Consider the following 20218-nt stretch of genomic DNA (forward strand, 5'->3'; position numbering starts at 1 on the left):
TTTTGTGTCATAACTGTGGGTTCAGGTATTGAGACGGGTGTGTCTTCCTGCTTGGTCTGCTGCTGCCAACCACATGTGCAGCAGCACCTGATGTTGTGAGAAATTTGCTGTGTCTAAACTAATGATCTCACACTAACCGTGAATGAATTTGAATCAAAGGTGTTGATGAAACTAGTGATTACAGGGCAGCTCATTATCATGTTTGTGTTGGTCAGTATGTTTACATGCACACATTAAACCAGGTTACTGTTAATCCACAAACACATGCATTAGACTATTGTAGTGAGGACACACTGCTTAGTTTCTGTTTAATTAATTCCTTAATTTTAAATGCAAGGAGGCATTGAGACATGTCATAATGTCCTTTCTCTTACTCGACAAGACGCTTTAAGTATTTGACAGCTCCTTTATTGACGCTACAATAAGAGCCTTTACTTCCTTCCAATAATGTAAGCTCTCATACAGGCAGTATATATTTATTCACTTCAACCAGTATGCAAATATGTTCATCACCCAGGCTGCTGGCAGCGTTACCTTCTGTCAGAAGTCTTTAGCCGGCACATACATCACATACAATTCCAATAAGCAACCCTGTTAAGTGTGTGTATATATACACGGCCAAGAAATCAGCTTACAGAAGAAGCCGAACATAACACCATCCTTAAGTGCGTGTAAACACTAAGTGAAAACATTTTTTTAACGAAGGACGTGCAAATGAGTTCCATTGAAGTGTAAACGTGCAGTCACTGGTGGCGATAGTTTTCTGCTTGTTTCCAGCTGCTGAATGTGGGGCTTCTCAGGCAATGCTCTACAGGGATTTTCTGTCCAGTTGCCTTCATCTTTCTTCCTCTTCACAGCTGCCGTTGTGGAGTTATTGTCATGTAAGAAGAAGCTGAACTGCAGCTTGATAGATGTGTTACTGAAGTTGTTCTGTCTTTTGTTGTCTAGTGCCCGCTGCGAGCCCTGAGGCCGAGGTACCCGCACCGCTGCCTGCCACCTCAGCCCTGGAGGAGATGGCCCTGTACAGCAACAAGCGCAAACTGAGGCAGGGCCGCCGCAGCCTGGAAACCGCCGTGCCCACGTAACACCTCACACCGAGAGAAGAAAGCCGAAGACATGATGTGAACACACACACACACACACACACACACACACACTGCGGAACACACGAGTGCATCCACGGGGCGCAGAGTCACTAAACACTACACACAGTCAGTAGAGCGAGATTTACTCTCCCATATATAACCACTGCAGAGACTACGACACTGATAGTACATTCACTTATATCCTGCGTGCCAGTCTTGCCTATACAGTCTGTGGATGAGTTGGCAAGTTGCTCAACAAGGGCAAGAACGAGCTAATGTGGTTAGCTAGCTATTGCTACTTACAGATCATTCTTTTTTTGTTGTTGTACACTCTGTTAACCAAGTAGAATTTTATCTATTTAAAAAAAAGAGGTGATCGAAGTTTTTAGTTATTTTTAATTTTGCACCTCAAATGATTTTGCTGTTTTAAAAAAAACATACTGGAAGAGAAAAGAAATGGGTCATAGCTATACTAACTTCTTGAATGATATTTTTAGGCTTTCAGTGAATAGATTGTAAAATGTCAGGGGTTTCTTGAGACTTGGGCAGACAGGAGTGTATATATTAATTGAGGAGGGAACATCCTGCTATCTTCAGTCACAAACTGTGGAGAGCTTTTAAAAAAACAACAATAGTACATATCTTTTTTGCACTGCCACCTATCAGCTTTTTAAGAACTTATATCTTAAATAATTTATTGTTTTTAGCGTTTTACTCAAATTGAAGGCCTTCCGTTTTTAACCTCTCGTCCTTTTTGGCACGCATGACTGCTTATAATTTATCTTCAAATACATGTCAAAGCTTTCAATTAATTAATTGCATATCACTTTATACACACTTGTGAATTCACCAGGCATTTTAGAGAGAAGCATATCTACAAATTAGATTGCTTGATAGCTGTTTCACATCAGGTCACGGGTCATGACTGTTACATTTCCCTTGGAGAGAATAATTACACTGGAGGCAGCAGCATAACAGATCACAATATCAAAGTTTGGAAACGTGCAGCATTTATTAATTAACGGTACTCACCCTGCCCTGTTGAGGGCATTTTTTTTTTATCAATGTGAATCATTCATTTATATCCTTGAATTATCTGGAGGTATTCCAGAGTGACGTGAAGGTAGCAGGTGTTTTATTTTTCTGTCTATGGTTAATTTAAATCTGACGCCACTGAAAAATTTATTATCGTGTGAATAATGTACAAATACTGAAAGGAAAGCAAACTTTGGGTTTGAAACTGAGCCAGTCTTGACCCAGACCAAGCTAGTGTCTGGACTGCTGACGCATCTGGGTTTGGACAGGCTTGGTATTGGGATGCTCTCTGCATGTATATTGGTTTGTTAATGGAAGAGCTGCGAGAGGCAGAACCAATTAGAAATCCCTCTTAAAGACATTGTTCTCATTCAGTTCGCTGCTTGACATCCTGTCAGTTTATATATCTGATGGGTATTTCTGCAGAATCACAGCATAGTAGCATTTGTGTTAATTTAATGTAGGGTCTTCTAATCATAGCTTTCCATGTTGCTCTCACTGACTGAAATTCAGTTTGTTTGATACCATTTGCAATGGCTGATATCTCTTTCTTTTTTTACTTGCAGTAGGTAAATCTTTTTTTCAGATTGGTTTCACTACATAATGCGGTGTTTCAAGTTTTTGTGTTTTTTCTTTTGTCTTGAGTTCTCTTTGGGGGCTTTTACTTGCAAATATGTCAGAGGGAAAGGGGTCAGAAGTCCTAGGGTCAAGGGTTAGAGCTCATGCAAGACTGTAACTAGTGAATTTGTACAACCAAAGAAGTCTATTTTGTGGTTCAGGAATAATAAATTTTACTTTTCATTTAAGAAGCTGATTTGTTGTGTAGTGTCTTCTGTGCTCGGTAAATGTCCAGACTACATGGAGAATAACTCAAGAGAAGAAGTGAATGACTAAAGGAAAATTACATTTAGACACCTGTGGACACAGTATCTCACCAACTTTAGTTTGTACATGAAACTCACTTAACTATTAACTAATAGGTAGAATTGGAGGAAGTCTTCTCTGTCCAGACCCTGAAGACGAGTTCCCCTGTACTGGAGTAAAGGACAGCGCCCTGTCCCTCTGGAGAAACAGAAAAATCCTAAAAGTTACATTTCTTTGCAGGTTATTGATTAATATATATCTCTACTTAACTGTGGTTTTAGATTGGTGAGCTGACATGACCAAATTATAAATGGAGACCTTTACCACCCTTCACTTCATGTTATTTTATGAAATAAGCAGTCGTTTATTATAACCCACCCTTTTCAGAGTTCTGTAGCGGGCGTTGTAGAAGGACTCAGAGCTGGAGTTCTCAGGAAGAAGCTCATAAGGCAGCTGGTTATCCTCCTGAGATCAACAAGGAAGCAGATAATAACTTTTCCAATAAATGTTTAAATAAAATGATGCTTTCCCGCTTATTTCTTGACTTTGTGTGAAAGTTTTTCTTTCAGTCCAGTCCAGGGTTTGATTTATGGAAAACTATACAGAAGCATTATTTAGCTTCTACATGAGAGATGCACTGTTGTAAATGTGACTCACTTGTTCAAGCGTCTTATCCATAGACCTCTCCAGCTCCTCCTCGGGTACCAGGAAAGACTTCTTATACCAGTTGTCAAATTCTAGGACACATACTGCAATTGATTATTTGTTTTTAAGGCACCAATGATTCCAGCCATGAAAGGTCTGAGCTGTCAGGGAAGAAGTAGATATTTGGAGCACTGACCTGATAGCAGACGCACCCTGCACTGATCCACAAGGTGTTGACAGTAGTTGATCTCTGCCTTGATGTCACGCAGCACCTCATATCTCTGCCGGTAAAGGGCCTTCAGATCACTGAGCTGCTTCAATGAAGTGGCATCTGGCTCCCCCTCCATAACCAAATACTGACCTTCATACAAAAACATGCAATGAAAATGTCATAAATGGTAGTGCTGTTCGTTAAAGTCAGCTTTTTGTTTTATGTGTGCACTTTTCCTGTGCAGCCGTCAATCATAAGCTGGCTCCCTAAATAGGCACTCAAGTCATCACAACTTTGAGAACCCCTTTATAGTATGTCAAAGAAAGTCATTTTAAAAACATCTGTATATTGTATCAGTCATAACAAAGTTGGGATAGCATGTCATAAAAATTAAATAGTATTTGATAAAGAAATCATAGTATATGAAAAGTCATAGTATGTCAATTTTAAATAAAAATAAAAAGCCATAGTAAAGTAACAGTGTGTATTGTTTAACCACAAAACATTTAGAGCACAAGCAAGGAAGGTCATCATGACCAGTACAAGTAGTGAGTTACAAAACAATCAACTCTAAGTTCCACTAGCTTTTTCTAAAGCTTTTAACTGCGTCTCACATGAAAGCAGATGTGGCCAAAGCTCTATTGATTTTGACTGTTGGTGCTGCGTGACATATTGAAGCTGGTCAAGCAGCACACACTGCAACATGCCCCCCTTTGTGCTGAATTTGGCATATACCCACTGGAATTAAAGTGGATCTAAAATCTACATTCACTAAAAATAAACCCATCACTAGTTTCTTACTAGAGTTTCTCTCACCAGCTGACATTACACTGCTTAGGCGTTATGAAATACTTCACATTAGGAAAGAAAAGGTTCCATTGAGAACAGTAAAGCACAAATCAAAGCATCTACCACTTTTCTAATATTTTCTTGATAAACAATAGAAGGACCTTGGCCTCCTCTCGTCTCCTTGTGCTGCTGTATGGTGGCCGCGGTGCAGTCCATCTCTCTCTTGACAGCGTTGACCTCCTCAGTTAGCTGTTGAAGAAGACTGCGGCGTTCCAGCAGCACGGCCTTGTTCTCCTTAAGGATGCGGTTGAGCTTGCTGCCTCGTCCCACTTTAAAATCCTCAAAGGCTTCTGCTTTGGTAAGAGTAGAGCTGGGCAGAGACAGCAAGCTTTTCAGGGGCAAGGGTATAAAACAACACTGCACATTCAATTTATAAGACGATCAACGACCATTTAATAAATGAAACTATATTCGCATCATACACCTACTCAGGGTGGAAGGGTTCATTGCCAGGTGGTTGTGACTCCTGTGTGTCCTGGCTCTCTGACTCCTGTGTGTCCTGGCTCTCTGTGTCTGGTTCTTGTGACTCCTGTTCCCGTTTAGGAATCTGGACAGAACTCAGCTTTGATTTGGAGGCACTCTCCAAACCCTTCCATGAAACTGGACTCCCCTCTCCTCCCCTCCTGCTTTGGCTGGATATTCACATTGAGTGTCCCATTATGAAAACCAAACTAGTACATTTAACTTCAGGCATGCAAACTGATCAGGGTTCAAAAGGGTGACACATATCTGTACTTATTATCTTTATCAACTTTAAAAAGGAAACTCAAAATAAAAAAAGTAAAAAAGGCAAAACTGAAAAGCATCTATGCTATGAAATTGAAAATACTTAATAATAGAATAACAAAATAAAATGTGTGAATTAGGAGGAGAGTTCCACCTTAGTTACATTCTGGAATTGTTTTTATTCCGTTCCGCTTTTGCCTCTAAAAGCTCATTCGAAATCAGTGGGGATAAGAAGTTAGGCTCCGGTTTGTTTTTTCCTCAGCACACCCGAGTGATGCTGCTGGATGCCTTTCCACAGTACATGCAGCGGTGGAACACTGCCCACACACCCTCATTGTCTTATACACAACTCACTCTCCAGTGCCGTCTGACATTCTGAGCGTCATCAATGTCAAAACATGAAGAATGTTCCCCTACCTCTCTTTGGCCTTAAACCTTTTAGTTTTGCCTTTGATTGAACTTGGGCGATGGGCATTCTTCAGTGGCTGCGCAGACACATCTTCAGTGCTGCCTCTGGTGTCCCACTCCTAAAAGAGTTTACATAGTAACATCTCATTAAAGCTCAATCACACCAAATTGTCAGTGGTACAATGGACAAATAGAACAACAACTCCGAATTTCCAGATTTCCTGAACGGTGAATCAGACGTTGACTGACCTTGATATCAGCTGTCTTAGCACATTGGTCTATCTCCACCAAGTTGTAGGTCTGACATAACCAAGCCTTCACCTTCTGCTCCTGTTCCCTGCTCACATACATAAACATGCTCAATGACTTACCATTAACAAAAAAAACTGTCCCATTTTTGATTTCAAAGGGTCGATGATACTCACTGCACAGCAAGCTTGAACTGGGCAAACACTGCGTGGACCTGCCTGATACTTATGATCTGTAATTAGAGGTCATGCAGAGAGAAAATGTGAAGCCTTCAAAAAGGAAGATCCTAGGCCAAAGTATGGTATGGCAGAGGAAGTGTTAACAGCTGTGTTTCCTGATATCTTCTCACACTGATTTCCTCCAGGCTTCCCTCTAGGTACCTCTGAACCTGGCTGTGGATCTCAGCCTGCTGGGCCTTAGACGACTCATACGGGATGTTCGGTCTGTTCACCTGGTGAAGGGTGAATGATAGGCATTTAACTTAAATATAAACCAGCTGAATTTTTATTTTGTTAAAACAAACATAGAAAGAACTGTCTGGTACTTTGTAAGCTATGTTGTTGAGTTGCCTCTTAGCGTAATGCTCTCTGGTAAGCAGGGATGTATATGTCAAGGGCTTTTATTGTGAAAAGGTAAGAACGGGAGGAGTGTAGCCATGTTGACAATGTTGGAGAAATAAAGAGTTTGCAGTCTTGGTTCAGACTACAGAGGCTCTGTGTTATAACTCAAGCGCTATCATCTTCCTTCGAGCCTTAATTTCTCCAGGAGTACGCAACCCAGTGGCAAAATGAATTGCATAGTGAAAGTGAGGCGTAAAGGGAACACATCTGAATGCTGATGTCATTTTTGTTTAGCCATTACACTGTGCAATCAACATTTACCTTATAATGATATACATTAACGCAAATAAGTTGTCTATTGCCACTTTAAATACCATGCAAGTTACATACTTTAATACAGGTAAAATTGCAGTATTTTTATAGTAATATTAATTTGCACACATTTACTACTGAACAATGGAGCGTCACATTAAATCCATTAAAGTGTACATTTTGTGATGATCTGCAATACCACAAATTTTGACTGTAAACCAGGACTATAGACTAACACATAACAACATATGTGTTGTCTCACCATTTTCCTGCTGGCTCTACTCACCAATGTGTTGCAGATGGACAGTTCCCCTTTCAGCATCTGTACATCCCTCTTAAGTTTCTTGATCTGAGCCTAATCACAACAGTAAATTCCATGAGAATACTGTTTTCTGATGACTGACACAGAGAGTACAGAAACAATGGACTGTAAACTAAAAATAATACATATTTTAACCCATGTTTGATTTCCCAGCATAGTTTTTGTGTCTTAATATGTAGTATGTGTAATATCATGTGAACTCACAGCTGGATCCATATGTTGATTAACAGCAGGACTTGTCCTAACGCACATCATTCTGCTGGCAAACCGCAGAGTAGAGAGCTGCAAAGAATATTACTTATCATCCGAGCTGAAATGACACCATGTGCAGTAAGAAATAGACTGCTTTCTGTTTTATATCATATATTCCACTCCTTACTGTTTCTTCTATCTGTGCAGCCTCACCGTAGATGTTGGCCACAAGCACAGTGTTGCAGTTCCCTCCTGAAGAAAAGGAAGAAATGCATTATGTTTTACAAGTGTTACTACTCAGTAAACTTGTTATATTAAAGGGTCTAGCATCTCACCCAGTGAGTCTTTGAGGGCATGAGTGAGTTTAGTCTGTCTGAAGGTAACGTGGTCTCTGCGGCGGTCCGCCAAGGCCAGGATGGCCTGCTCAAGGAAAGACAACGACTTGTTGATGTACATGGCTTCCTTGAACATCCGACCCTCTGACTGGAAGAGCAGGAAGGGGACATGAAGTTAGATGGCAAATCATAGAGAAAGGCATATTCTTTTTAATATTACCGGTGTGTAAATGTGTTTCTCTATAAGGATCCCCATTCGCTGATGCCATGGCAAACAGCTAATCTTAAAAAAATAAATAATAATAATAATAATAATAATAATAATAATAATAATAATATATAATATATATATATATATATATATATATATATATATATATATATATTATAATATATATATATATATATATATATATTATAATATACGCTCAAAGCTCAAATTATTTCAACTTTGACCTCGATTGTACCTTTCAAAGCACAACCAATGAAATAACAGTTGTATGAAACGGCACAGGCAAGCAGGGGAGGTAACCATAGAAACAAAGCTAACTAGCTGCCTTCACCCCCTACCCTGCGGTGAGTAGCAGAGAACATTTCCTACCTTGTTCATGTTAGAATGTTAAAAGGTCAAATATTCATGGATTATTCATGGCTTGTCAACATAAATATGTATTTGTGAAGTCAAACATTCTCAAACTCACCCCGGTCTTTCCCAGCCTCTCTGACCCCGCCAAATCTACCAGATTCAGCTTGGAGGTGATGTACTTAGCATCAGACAGAGTCCGTGAGCGGGACTGTGATCATGAAAGACATAGAAATAGTATGCACGAAAAGGCATATTTGAACACTAACACCGCAGTAAACCCTTAACGGTATGTGGACTCATACCTCTATATGCACAGTGAAGATACAGTGGGACCTGGAGGAGTTCCTGTTCAAGGCATGAGATTCAATAATGCGATTCATCTCACCCTGAGAAAAAAAAGAACAGTTTTATCAAAGTTCAATTTCAAAATGTATTCATTCGTGAAACCACAGCAATTACACTGCTCTAACCATACACTTTATTGTATTCTTACAATAAAAAAACTTTTTAAAAGTTGGCTACAAACCTATTCAAAAAAGGCAGAAAACTATTTCATTAAAATTGCAGTGAACATCCACTTTCTTCTAATTTCTGGCGGTATTTTCATATCTCATGAGGAATAAGAAAAGAAAAGGGATGCGTGTGGTCGGCTCGCAGTGGGAACAACAAAGAATAAAAAGATAATACTGGACCTTTGATCAACAGTTTGAAGCATTGAAACATTTTAATTTCGTGCTTGCTGGTCAAATAAAGACCACTCACCTCAAACAGCAGGTTAAGAGCCTCCTCCTCACTGTGGACAGGGTGAATAGACAGACCTCTGATGAACACCCCTCTGCCCGGCTCCTCACTCACCACCATACCACGGGGAGACGGGTGTGGTGAGCCTTGCAGCGATGACAGCAGGTCCACCAAGGTCTCATTATAGATTTCCAGGTAGGACAGGTAAACAGAGAAAGCGTGCTCAGTCCTGTTCTCCACTTCCTGAAACACCTGAACACGTTAGAGATAAAAAATGAAAATAAAACATATTTAATAAAGTGTAGCAGTCAGGGCTGTTTCAGACATAACATTTTTCACATGATGCGAGTTACTTCTTGAAGGGCCCGAGGAATGATTCCTCTCTGCTTGTATGATTCTGTGGATCCCGTCATGGTGTAGGTCTTTCCTGCACCCGTCTGCCCAAAACACATCAGAGTACCTGAAAAACACACATACTGATGTTGCGCGGTACATGTCGTGCGTCTCTGATGAAAGATACATTAAACTCCAGTGTTTGTCACAGTACATACAAGACCACTTGTCGCTCATCCACACAGCCACACAATACGCTGCTCTAATACCAACGATGTAATATGCAAACATGTGGATTCCACTTAAACCCGACCTTGGCCATTTTCATTTTTAGTAATGCCAGCATCAGATTGTGGCGTGGTGTTTTACAAGTTACTACTCCCATTCGCAATGGAATGCAACATATTTTATTGTATCACCAGACTTTCAGAGGACAGCTTCTTACTACTGCCTTAGTCAAGTTTCATGTTTGTGTTAAAAGTTTCACATCATTTCTGACTCAATTCATTTTTGTATTATATCACATCTGATTTGTATAATGTTTATAAATAAAGTTTTCAGATTTGGGATTTTATTAATTTAATTTTCAACATGCATGAATATAACCATTACTATAATAACCATATAACATCAAACACGAGTTTGCAGTAAGCTAAAAGGTTTGATTATTGAGAAGCTGTCAGAACCTGAGCTATGCACCTGCCCCCTGGCCTGGCGGAGATCTTGAGTAACCGATCTAGACAAATTTGAACAATATAGTCAAGGGAATTTGTGCCCCATTACTGGCTGTGATAGTCATAAGACAAAACAACAAACCTATTGTGTTGACATTCAATTGGGTATGCTTATCTAACAGATCTACCATTATAGCCATCCAGTGCTCCCAGTACCACCCGTTGGCACACTCTGGCGTACAACTCCCCCTGGGATACATCCTGCAGGACGCCTTCCAGCCGGAATGAGCTCAGCTGACTTTTTCTGGAGTCCTGGGGCCTCCTGGAGTCTTTCTTGTGATGGATGTTTACTGTCTTAGGGACAAGACACAATAAGAAGTTTTGAGTGTACACTACAAAACTAAATACTACTACTACTTCATTGAAATGTATATGTTATGTTCCAGGACAAAAATATTGTATCTGAAATGTGATGCAATACATATTCAGAAAGCTGAAATGGCAAACATTACCTCTCCCTTCATTTATGTGATATCCTCAATTATATTAGGAATTAGTCACATTTTTTAAAAAGAAAAGAAAATCAGATGTCAATATCTGGAGTAAGTTTATTCATTAAGGATAAGGATATGATGCATATTGAACACTTGTATAAATAAGTTGAAAGACAAAACATCCTGGCCACTGAACCATGAGATAATTCAATGACTATTAATATACCCATATTTATCTCTAAGAGATATTAATGTACAGATAGGTGATAAATTAAGTGCAGTAATAATAATAATAATAATAATAATCAGTATTCATAAAGGCAGGATCAACAGCAGTGCTGTTGTATGAGACATTAGTTTTAACTAGTTATACCCAATAAACTGGCAACTGTATTTATATATACTTAGCATGGAGGGCTGCAATCATTGGTCATCTTTACTATCAATTAACCTGTGAATTATGTTCTTAATTATTCAATTATTTGTTTAGTCTATAAAATGTAAGAACATTTTGAGAAATTCAAATGGACATTGCTTGTTTTTCCCAACCAGCAGTCCAAAACCAAGGGATATTCAAGTTAATATCAAACAAAAACTTTTAAAACAGCATTTTTTCATATCTGAGATGCTGGAGCCAGTAGTATTTCTGCCTAAAAATAATAATTAATGAGTAATCGACAGACACACATTGAAGTTGTTGCAGGTTTATTTTTCGGTCATTTGGACTTCAAATAAACCTTAAGCAACAAAAGAACTCAGTTTTAACTTTAAACATTTTGTCTTCACTCCATTTGGTGAGCAATCATGCATAATATCAGGGCCCTGGAACTAGACACCTAGCTATATGAATTGCAGCCGTCATTAATGTAATTAATTGCACCTGTAGTTTGACCTACATAAAACCTAGCTAAGAAAACGAAACTTTTAAATCAGATCAGAAGGTTACGTGTTTTAAACTAGACTCCTTAACGACATTTAAATTGCAATTTACCCGAATTATTCATGCTTGCTGGGAAAAAAATAAACAAAACTGTGACTCGGTTTCTAAATTCAACATACAAATCAACAAAAGGAGATTTACCTGTCCGTCAGGAAGACATTCAATGAGGTCTTTGGAGAAGTTAGCCGTTGGTCTGATCCGGACAAACACTCCGACCTTACTGCTGTGAGCCTTCATACCACCTCTGGCAGAAACACGACGACACAACAAAACTCAAGCCAACCGCGTCAACTTGCGTCAGACTGTACGGATATATTAACTAAATCAACCTGAACTACTCGAACGAGCGGTTTTCACGTGAAAATCGGTCTTTTCAGCTCACTTTCTCAAGTACAGTCCATCTCCTCTGTTCACTGTCTGTGGTTTCCATTCAGTGTCATGGCAACAACCGCGCGCGCGCGCGCAGTATGGCAGCGTGTCACTCCGCCCGCGTTGTCCTACCTGACTCAGCTTTTTTTTATTGCACTTAAATTCAGATCAATACAATTGCATATAATGATTTATAATATATAATTACTAATTGTATTTTATTTATATTGTATGGTAATTAACAGTTTATATAAAGTAACACATAATAATACATTTCAGTGCAATCCTATTATTAATTTATGCATTTGAAACTACACTTAATTAACTTATTTATTGCTTTATTTGGATTCAAACAATGCAATTTAAAAAGTATACATCTAAAAATCAAGTAAATAACAATTATCATTAAATGAGGGTATTACAAAGTTGCTTTTGATATTCTGTCTTTAATTAAAGTGATTTTTTTAATAATCTAAAAATAGTTTTATTAATTATTGTATTAATACTTGTTGCAGAGAATTAGAATCAAAATCCTTAATTCGCCCCACAGCGGCGGAAATATACAGCGTCACAACAGCAAAGGGACAGTACAGATGAAAGACTAAAATAAGTAGGTTAACAAAAAAAAAAAGAGGCAGACGTGTAATAAAATAAGTAAACAAACATGGAAAAAATAAGTAGCAGCATAATAAGTGGATGTGTATCGCGTCATTCATTCATGTGTGCATGCATTTGCACTTTCGGAAGCATGCAAGAGACAAACCAGAGGTTAAATACTTCCCAGGGTACCTTTAAGTTTTGACTTGTGCTTTAAATTTAAGCTACATTCATTAATTTGTTTTGCCAATAGGAGGCAGTAAAACATCAAAACTAGCACTAAATACCAAATACCACTGGCTATATTGTTGTTTTCGAAAGTGAAAAACATGGCCTATTCAATCCATTTACACCAATCATGTTATGTTAGCTTGTCGCAAAGAATGCTAAATAACGCTCCAAAGTTGGGCTAACTTATGGCGATGGAAAAACTGGCACGGCTATTTTCACAGGGGTCCTTTGACCTCTCACCTCAAGATATCTGAATGAAATGGTTCTATTGGTATCCACGAGCCCCTCCTTTACAGACATGCACACTTTATGAGCTGTTGTGAGCTAAATAATATCTTTTAAAAGTTTTAAAAAAACATTGGACTTTGATATTAAGCGAAACACAAACTCCACCTACTGACATGGACACTATAAAGCAAGTATACAGACAGGAGGCTAATCTACATTCAACATGAAAAGCCTCGCACTGCTCTGTTTGTTTGGACTCATTCTCACAGAATCAAGTCAAAGGGTAAGTGGGGATTTTCCCCATATTTACTGATCTCAAAAGATACAAAAAAAGAGGATACATTTAATGACTAAGAACAATGTTTATATTTGATAACTTTCTGTAAATTCATTCAAACACTGGTATGTCTTTGGATTAAAGTTTTTAATTTCAATAGGTCGTCGGTTCCTTGAAAGATGAAAAGAAAGGCAAAAACATCGCAGGTGGGTAAACTTTTTGAAAGAAAGTCATTTCATAATTTTCAAATTTGATGAGAAGTCAAATTATTGAGTGCCAAACGGTCTTGATAACGGTGTCACCTGCTTTGGACAGTTTGATTTGTTTCTATAAAACTTGAATTTACGACTTATCGATTTGTTCTCAGCCTTTCTCTGTGCTCCCTCGCTCTTCCTCCCCTCTCTCTCTCACACAGACAAAATTAAAATCTAAAACTTTACACACACACACACATTTATTGTAAATGTCACATACCATAATATTGACAGAAATTGAATTAAACCTCTCCTACCAGTATTCAGTATTATCAACAATGAACATTGTGTGCACTTCCTCTGCATGTTGCTTCTTTAAATTAGTGAGACTTCTGACATTCCTTGCCTTCAACAATCCTCCTCAAATCTGGCTTGTATTCTGTTGTGGTCACTCGAAGCAATTCTTTCAGCTGTCAGAACAGATGGATACTTTGATTGCACGTGTTTCAGGGTAGATAACACCGACTCAATCATTGATAGTAGCTTGAGTGCAGCCTGTTCGACATTGGGATATTTTTTCCATTGGCACATATTCCAGAAGTCAAGGGTCCCTTCACTCAGAACAGGTTTCAGTCGGTCTTCCTCAGAAAGTTCAATCATCTCCAACTGGGTCACCGCCTCGTCCGTGACTAGTGCATACCTGTCAACCCTCCCGTTATTCCCGGGATTATCCCGTATTTTTACTTCTAACCCGATTTTCTCCCGTTTAAATATTTATTAAAAGCAGAGTCGGGCAAACTCGTGCTTTTTGTAAAGTGTGCCATCCAGATGTTAGCTTTGCACACGGCAGAATAAGCGATGTTCGCCAGCAAGAAAAATCATCCAAGCACGCCAAGAGGCACAAAACATACACTGTCAATGACTTCATGTGTGACAAGAACTGTGTCGGAGGCAAACCAAGTGACTAAAGCTGAGGGAAAGATGTCGATGCTTTGCGCCAAAAATAATGTAGCCTTCAGCTTCTGCGATGATTTCAGTCGCAGTGGAGCGGACATGTTTCCCGACTCTGACATCGCAAGTCCTCATCGGGGGAAACAAAAGCCACACAACTCATCAATCATCAAATACATTGATGATAATAACTCCTCAAATAAAATACATAAATCTTATAAACATGTCTGTACAAGTAATACATACTTTAAATAAACATGCATTTCCTGAATGTCCCTTATGTGTTTACGTTTACATTGATGGCTGAGAGCTGTTAGAGAGCTAGAGTCCTTTTAGGGGCAAATATCTCAAAAAAGTAATTTAAAAAAAACGTTGGACTTTGATATTAAGCGAAACACTTGTGCATACAAGAAGTGTAACAAACTCCACCTGCTGACATGGACACTATAAAGCAAGTGTACAGACATACAGGCTAGTAATCTACGTTCAACATGAAAAGGCTCACACTGCTCTGTTTGTTTGGTCTCATTCTCGCAGAACCGACTTCAACGAAGGTAAATCTGTTGATTGTACCCAGATTTTCTGAAACTTTAATTTAATCTAGCAGCATGGTGGTAGGATTGGAGACAATACTGAAAAGCAAACAACTTTGATTGATTAAAAATACTAACTTCTTATGTTCTATTATTTTTAATAGCAAATTACTACCCGATTGTTGAATTGAATCGTTGCTGCATAATTTATGTTTCTATGTCACTAAACTTAATGTTGAAATTTAAATACTTACAACACTAAAATATTTTACTTGACAGATTGTTTTAACAACTATTTTAATACTATAAATTAATTTAAATTTCATAATATAGTTATTAGGTAGCATAAAATGTATTTGCTTCCATACAGATTTCAATATTCATGTTGATACTACTCTGAACTAAATCTACAATTTATTTTCGAACAGACACCACCGAAACCACGAGGTGTAATACCGATGGAAGCAAGCAACTCTTCAGACGTAGGTAGACTTTGTAGGAGATTGTGATTTCACTGTTCTCTGAACCTGCTTGGGACAGTTTGATTTATTTACATTAAACTTGATCTCTAATTGAAACTAAAGGTTAGGTGAGGGCTGCTACTACAGGATGTTTTATATAATAGCTACCCGTTTTTAAAAAAAGAGTATTGAGTTTGGCACCGAGTGTGTTGTACAGAGGTTTGGACTGAACATGTGGTGTATGCCTAACTGAAATGAGTTATTCACTTCCAACGGCGTCTTTTTACTGCAAAATTACTTTTCTTTTTAATCCAACGTGTTAAGCAAAGTTCACTTTTTGCAAGGATTTGAATATGAACTGAATTTTATTCTGTGGACTTCCATTTTCTATCCTGAAGTGTTGAAATACATGTTATTTTTATGATGCATGCATTGTTCTATTTTTATGTAACAGCTTAAATTGTTTATTTGTTGCAAAGACTAAAATTCTACATTTGTTAGTCATCTGGTTTGAATGTGACATTTAAACTATAGTTTTTATTGAAGTGCAATGCCTTTTTATTTCAGGTACAAGTGGAAACAAGACCATATAATATAACTGAAGAGGTATGTAGACTAATGATTAAACATCTGACTGCTTTTTGGGGAGGCGTTATATTTAAAGTGTACAAGGCAGTAATATGACTTGGAGATAAATTCAGAGACAAAGTGTTAACATACAAGAGTGTGAACGTCACTATGTATCGTACTTACATCACCGTAAAGTGTTGCTGATTATTTGCCCCATCAGTGGATAGGTACAGTGGAAACACTTGAGAATTATGATGGGTTTCCACCAACTGACACCCCGGTAAGAAACGGTTCAGAACTCAACAAAATATGTAAATAGCATCCTTTAATAATTCAGAATTTGTGATTTGATGTTGCATGTCAAATAGCATCTAATCTCAGTAATGCAATAACTAAACCCATTAATACTGTTCAGTATGAGCATACATGTGTGTGTTTAAAATAAGGGTGTGGTAATTAACTACAAATAATAAACTTAGCTTTTTAGCTGAAATGTCATTTTTTATATTTTCCAGGAAGAATAAAAATGAAAGACGCCACACGGCAGACGGCTCAACTCAACAGAAACAAACCCATTCGAGTTCCTAATGGAGAAGTACTGCCATCCGGATGAGAAACCAGCAGGCGCTGGTCATTCTACTACTGCTTCTTTTAATTAAACAATTTATTAAAACCATTATGTGAAAATGTCCTTTCATTTTTTTATTTGGTAAATCTTAGGTTCAATAAAAAATGTTTTGGTATAAGAGATTAGATCAATGTAAATAATGTATCCCTCATTTGACAAAGTTGAGAACTACTCTGACAGCTGAAAATAGTCCTCAACAAATGCACTGCTTCTGTTTAAGTAAGCAAGTTTGCTAAAAAAGCAAAATGCCCAGCTGTTTTAGGAAAATACTCAGCCTTGTTAAAAGTTTGAACTACATATATTTCTGAGACATTTTTAAAGACTTGCATCTTCAGTAGGCTTGGAGCAGAGTACAGATAGAGTATTGAGAGACGGACAAACCCATAGTTGTTTTTGTTTTAATTTGTTTTAATGCAATTTGTTAACTATTTGAAAAATATAGAGTAACACCAGCCTGCTCCTTCGAATAAGCGATGATATGATGATAAGCCTTTAGTTAACAAACATACAATAATTTAATCTACTGGTCACCTAAATTAAAAAATAATTTAGTCCAAAACGTCTGGAAAGACAGTGTACTAATACCTACTTTTAAGTAGAAAGATTTGTTGCTCGTTTTGTGATAGGAGATAGTAAACTGAATATCTTTGGGTTTTGGTTTGACGTTTGGAAAAAGAAAAAAAATACTTTTATATTTTTATAATAATCAATGACAACAATTGTTAGCGGCAGCTAACTACATTACAAATACCTATTTCTACCCAAAGTGTCCCAACAAGGATCACTGTTCCCTAACATCTTTAATAGAAAGAAAGGCAATATAAAAATATAAATATAGTTTCACCATTTTAAAAAACAGGCTTACTTATGAGCAAAATCCATAAAAAACTATTTTAAAAAAGGTCTTTAAACTGGGGTAAACTATTTCAACAAATTATAAAAAGGAATGCTCTCAAAATGGGCAATCAACCTAAGAAAATACGCATTCAAACCACAGTAAAGCATGCGTTACCAAAATTATTATTTCGAATTAGAAACAAGCTTTAATTACACTTATAGTTATGGATTCGGGTTAAAAAAGTTTAATGCTTTTTACTTCCAAATGTCAGAACAACAAAAATGGGAAGCGGTTTTGTGTGCGAGTAAGCGATCTTATATTTGCTAACAAATATGCCCAGTTGGACTTTGATAGAACCTAGAACTCTTTTACGTGGTACAGAAGTATAATAGACTCCACCTCCTGACATGGACACTATAAAGCAGTTGTAGAGCAGTTAGGAGGCTAATTTGTGATCAAGATGAGAGGAATTACACTGCTGTGTCTGGTGGGATTCATTCTCGCAGTCTCGGTAAGACAATGTGTTAAGATTGCTGGATTCTTCCTGATGTTCTGAATAGGAAACATTAAAAATTAATAACACAGCTATTTTCTTACTTTGCAATTACTTGAGTTTTAGCAAGTTGAATTGCATTACCTAGAGCTAGTCTGCATTAGTTTTTCAGATGTTATTTAGTGTTATTCATTGTAGGACTATTGCTTAACTAACAGTTTTTAAAATAGGTTGCTGCTGTCTCTATGAAACAGGATTATTGATTATTTTTGCTGCTTTGTCTGAAATCGTATGTCAATGACCTTGCAGAAACAGAATAAACAAAAAGGACATTATGCAAAAACCTATGTTGCATCTTTGGTTTAGGGTTGTATATATATATTTAATTCAAATGCTATATATATATTACAATTTCAGTGGCCTGAAGGAGACACAATGCCGCTTCCCGATAACACGGTAAATCCAACGGTAGGTGAAAAACATGGCAGCGATGATGTGATTTTATTTATTTATTTAAGATAAGCCCCCCCCAAGAGATCACTGTAATGAGGGGAAGCTGACTAGTAGTTAGTAGTAATTAAAATGTTGTTAAATGGCATAATTCTGATTAAATAGAGTAATACAGCTAACTGGTAAGAAATTGTAGGCAGTTGGCACCACTGTAGCAAAACATAAATATTTAGACTTTTGAGGTATTGGCACCATTAAAAAGACAAAGCATAAAGAATTTAAGGAGGTGTATTTCCCTTTAAAAGGACTTGTCTTGACCATTGATAAATACAAGTTGAACCCAATAATAGAAACACTTCTCAGTCCAACACAATTAAAGCAAACTACAGCCTCTAAAACGACCATCTCTCTAAAACAATAACATTATAACTTTCAAGAAAGTAGAATTGTATTAATATAGTTGCTAGGAGGAGGTAATAAACTCACAGTTTTCTGTAGATTAATTCCTTGCATGAGTTATGTTATCCATGCCCTTTGTAAAAAGCATCTAAAAACTACTTTTATAACTTGTTTTTTCTTCTTGTAAAACACTTTAAAATTTGACTATCTTTTTCTAATGCAACATTGACTACATGTAATGTGCAGTCTACAGAAAACAAAGTTAGAAACATGTTATGATTACATGCAGACTGATGATAGGTAAATCATTTTGAATATTCAAACCGCTGAAGTAGCCTTGAAACGACGTTAGCTAGCCGAGGGCTAGCTAGCGGTAACTTGGCTCTATAGCTTGTTAGGGGACTAAAAACACACGACACTGGTTATTTACAGATACATAAACCAAGTTAGCAACAAGTGTTCACACGGTTTCAGCAGTAAAAAGTGACTACCTGGTTGAACAGGTAACTTGATTCAGTCTTAAAGGGTGGTTGTTACTTACAGGGCTAACGTTAGCATCAATATCCGCTCCAGAAATACAACTTACTTCCACAACCTTGCTGTTTTTATCCATCCACTTGGTCGGTTATTAATTAATTATTATAGGTTATTATTAAAATCGGTTATTTCACCATTTTCTTCTGTGTTACTTTCTTTTACGTGTAGCCAATTTCCAACAACTTGAGTTTGGTTAGCCCGCCATTACGTATCAAAGTGGCTTAACCGGGCTCTGTGCGCGTGACGCTGCAGCACCACCTCGTGCCCGGCGGAAGTAACAGAATAAAATTAAACCTCATCTTATCAGAAAACCATCTCACTTAAATATAACGCAATATACTCAAAGGACTGCCTCTAATATAAGGCTTTTCTTTTGCAATATTTTGCTATAAAAAAAAACGCATTAAAAAAAGTACAAAAGACAAAGTATCGTCATATGATTATATATTTTCTAAGAATTACAGCACAATTTTACTCTAAGTTTCTGAAAAATGTTTTTTCCCCTTTAGCCCAATGTTATGGTCAGTATCTGGAGCCTTCTTAAAAATAACTCTGGTTTCCCGCCTGAACCAACTGAGGGAAATGTGATCGAGGTGAGAAACTATTCACAATTAGCATTTATAATGATTTTGAGCTGTATAACTTTAATTATAACTGTATAACACCAATATTTTCAGGTGAAGCAAAAATGAAGACTGACAGCAGAGGGCCGAACAGATGTCGACATCTTTTAAAATCAGAGACATTTAAGTTACTGCCTCCTTCAAATAAACATTTCAAGTCTGTTGTGTGAGAAAAGTTTCTTTTATTTGTTAATATGCTTGATATAAGGTCATTTGAAACATCTACTTTTTCCAAAAAGAGCTGAAACTTGATAATGTTTCCACAATTTGTCAAAATG

The 20218-nt window shown here is 37.4% G+C and overlaps 2 protein-coding genes across 7 annotated transcripts in view; one reads left to right on the top strand and one right to left on the bottom strand.

Annotated features, from left to right (window-relative positions):
• scrib (scribble planar cell polarity protein) overlaps positions 1–2934 on the top strand; it is a 59247-nt gene extending 56313 nt beyond the window's left edge. The window contains 1 exon segment of the mRNA XM_029458101.1: positions 949–2934. Within this exon segment, the coding sequence (XP_029313961.1) occupies positions 949–1085 (137 nt within the window). The 3' untranslated portion in view covers positions 1086–2934.
• kif9 (kinesin family member 9) lies at positions 393–19479 on the bottom strand. Of its 6 annotated transcripts, none has more exons than XM_029458106.1 (21): positions 19367–19479; positions 10316–10481; positions 9474–9580; positions 9142–9372; positions 8682–8765; positions 8495–8587; positions 7794–7941; positions 7646–7710; positions 7471–7548; positions 7231–7299; positions 6422–6523; positions 6249–6304; positions 6073–6160; positions 5833–5942; positions 5118–5321; positions 4791–5017; positions 3826–3990; positions 3642–3721; positions 3363–3449; positions 3083–3182; positions 393–1088 (listed from the first exon to the last, which is right to left on the bottom strand). In XM_029458106.1, the coding sequence occupies exons 1-20, from the start codon at positions 19391–19393 to the stop codon at positions 3090–3092; spliced, it is 2280 nt and encodes a 759-aa protein (XP_029313966.1). In that variant the 5' UTR covers positions 19394–19479; the 3' UTR covers positions 393–1088; positions 3083–3089. The 6 variants fall into 6 exon arrangements, with proteins under 6 accessions (XP_029313966.1, XP_029313964.1, XP_029313963.1 ...); XM_029458104.1 differs by lacking the exon at positions 19367–19479 and adding an exon at positions 11703–11967 and having other exon boundaries at positions 9142–9363; XM_029458103.1 differs by lacking the exon at positions 19367–19479 and adding an exon at positions 11703–11967 and having other exon boundaries at positions 3088–3182.
• Positions 19480–20218: the final 739 nt, after the last annotated feature.

Source organism: Cottoperca gobio, chromosome 20 (assembly GCF_900634415.1).
Source record: "Cottoperca gobio chromosome 20, fCotGob3.1, whole genome shotgun sequence".
NCBI classification, from domain to species: Eukaryota; Metazoa; Chordata; class Actinopteri; order Perciformes; family Bovichtidae; genus Cottoperca; species Cottoperca gobio.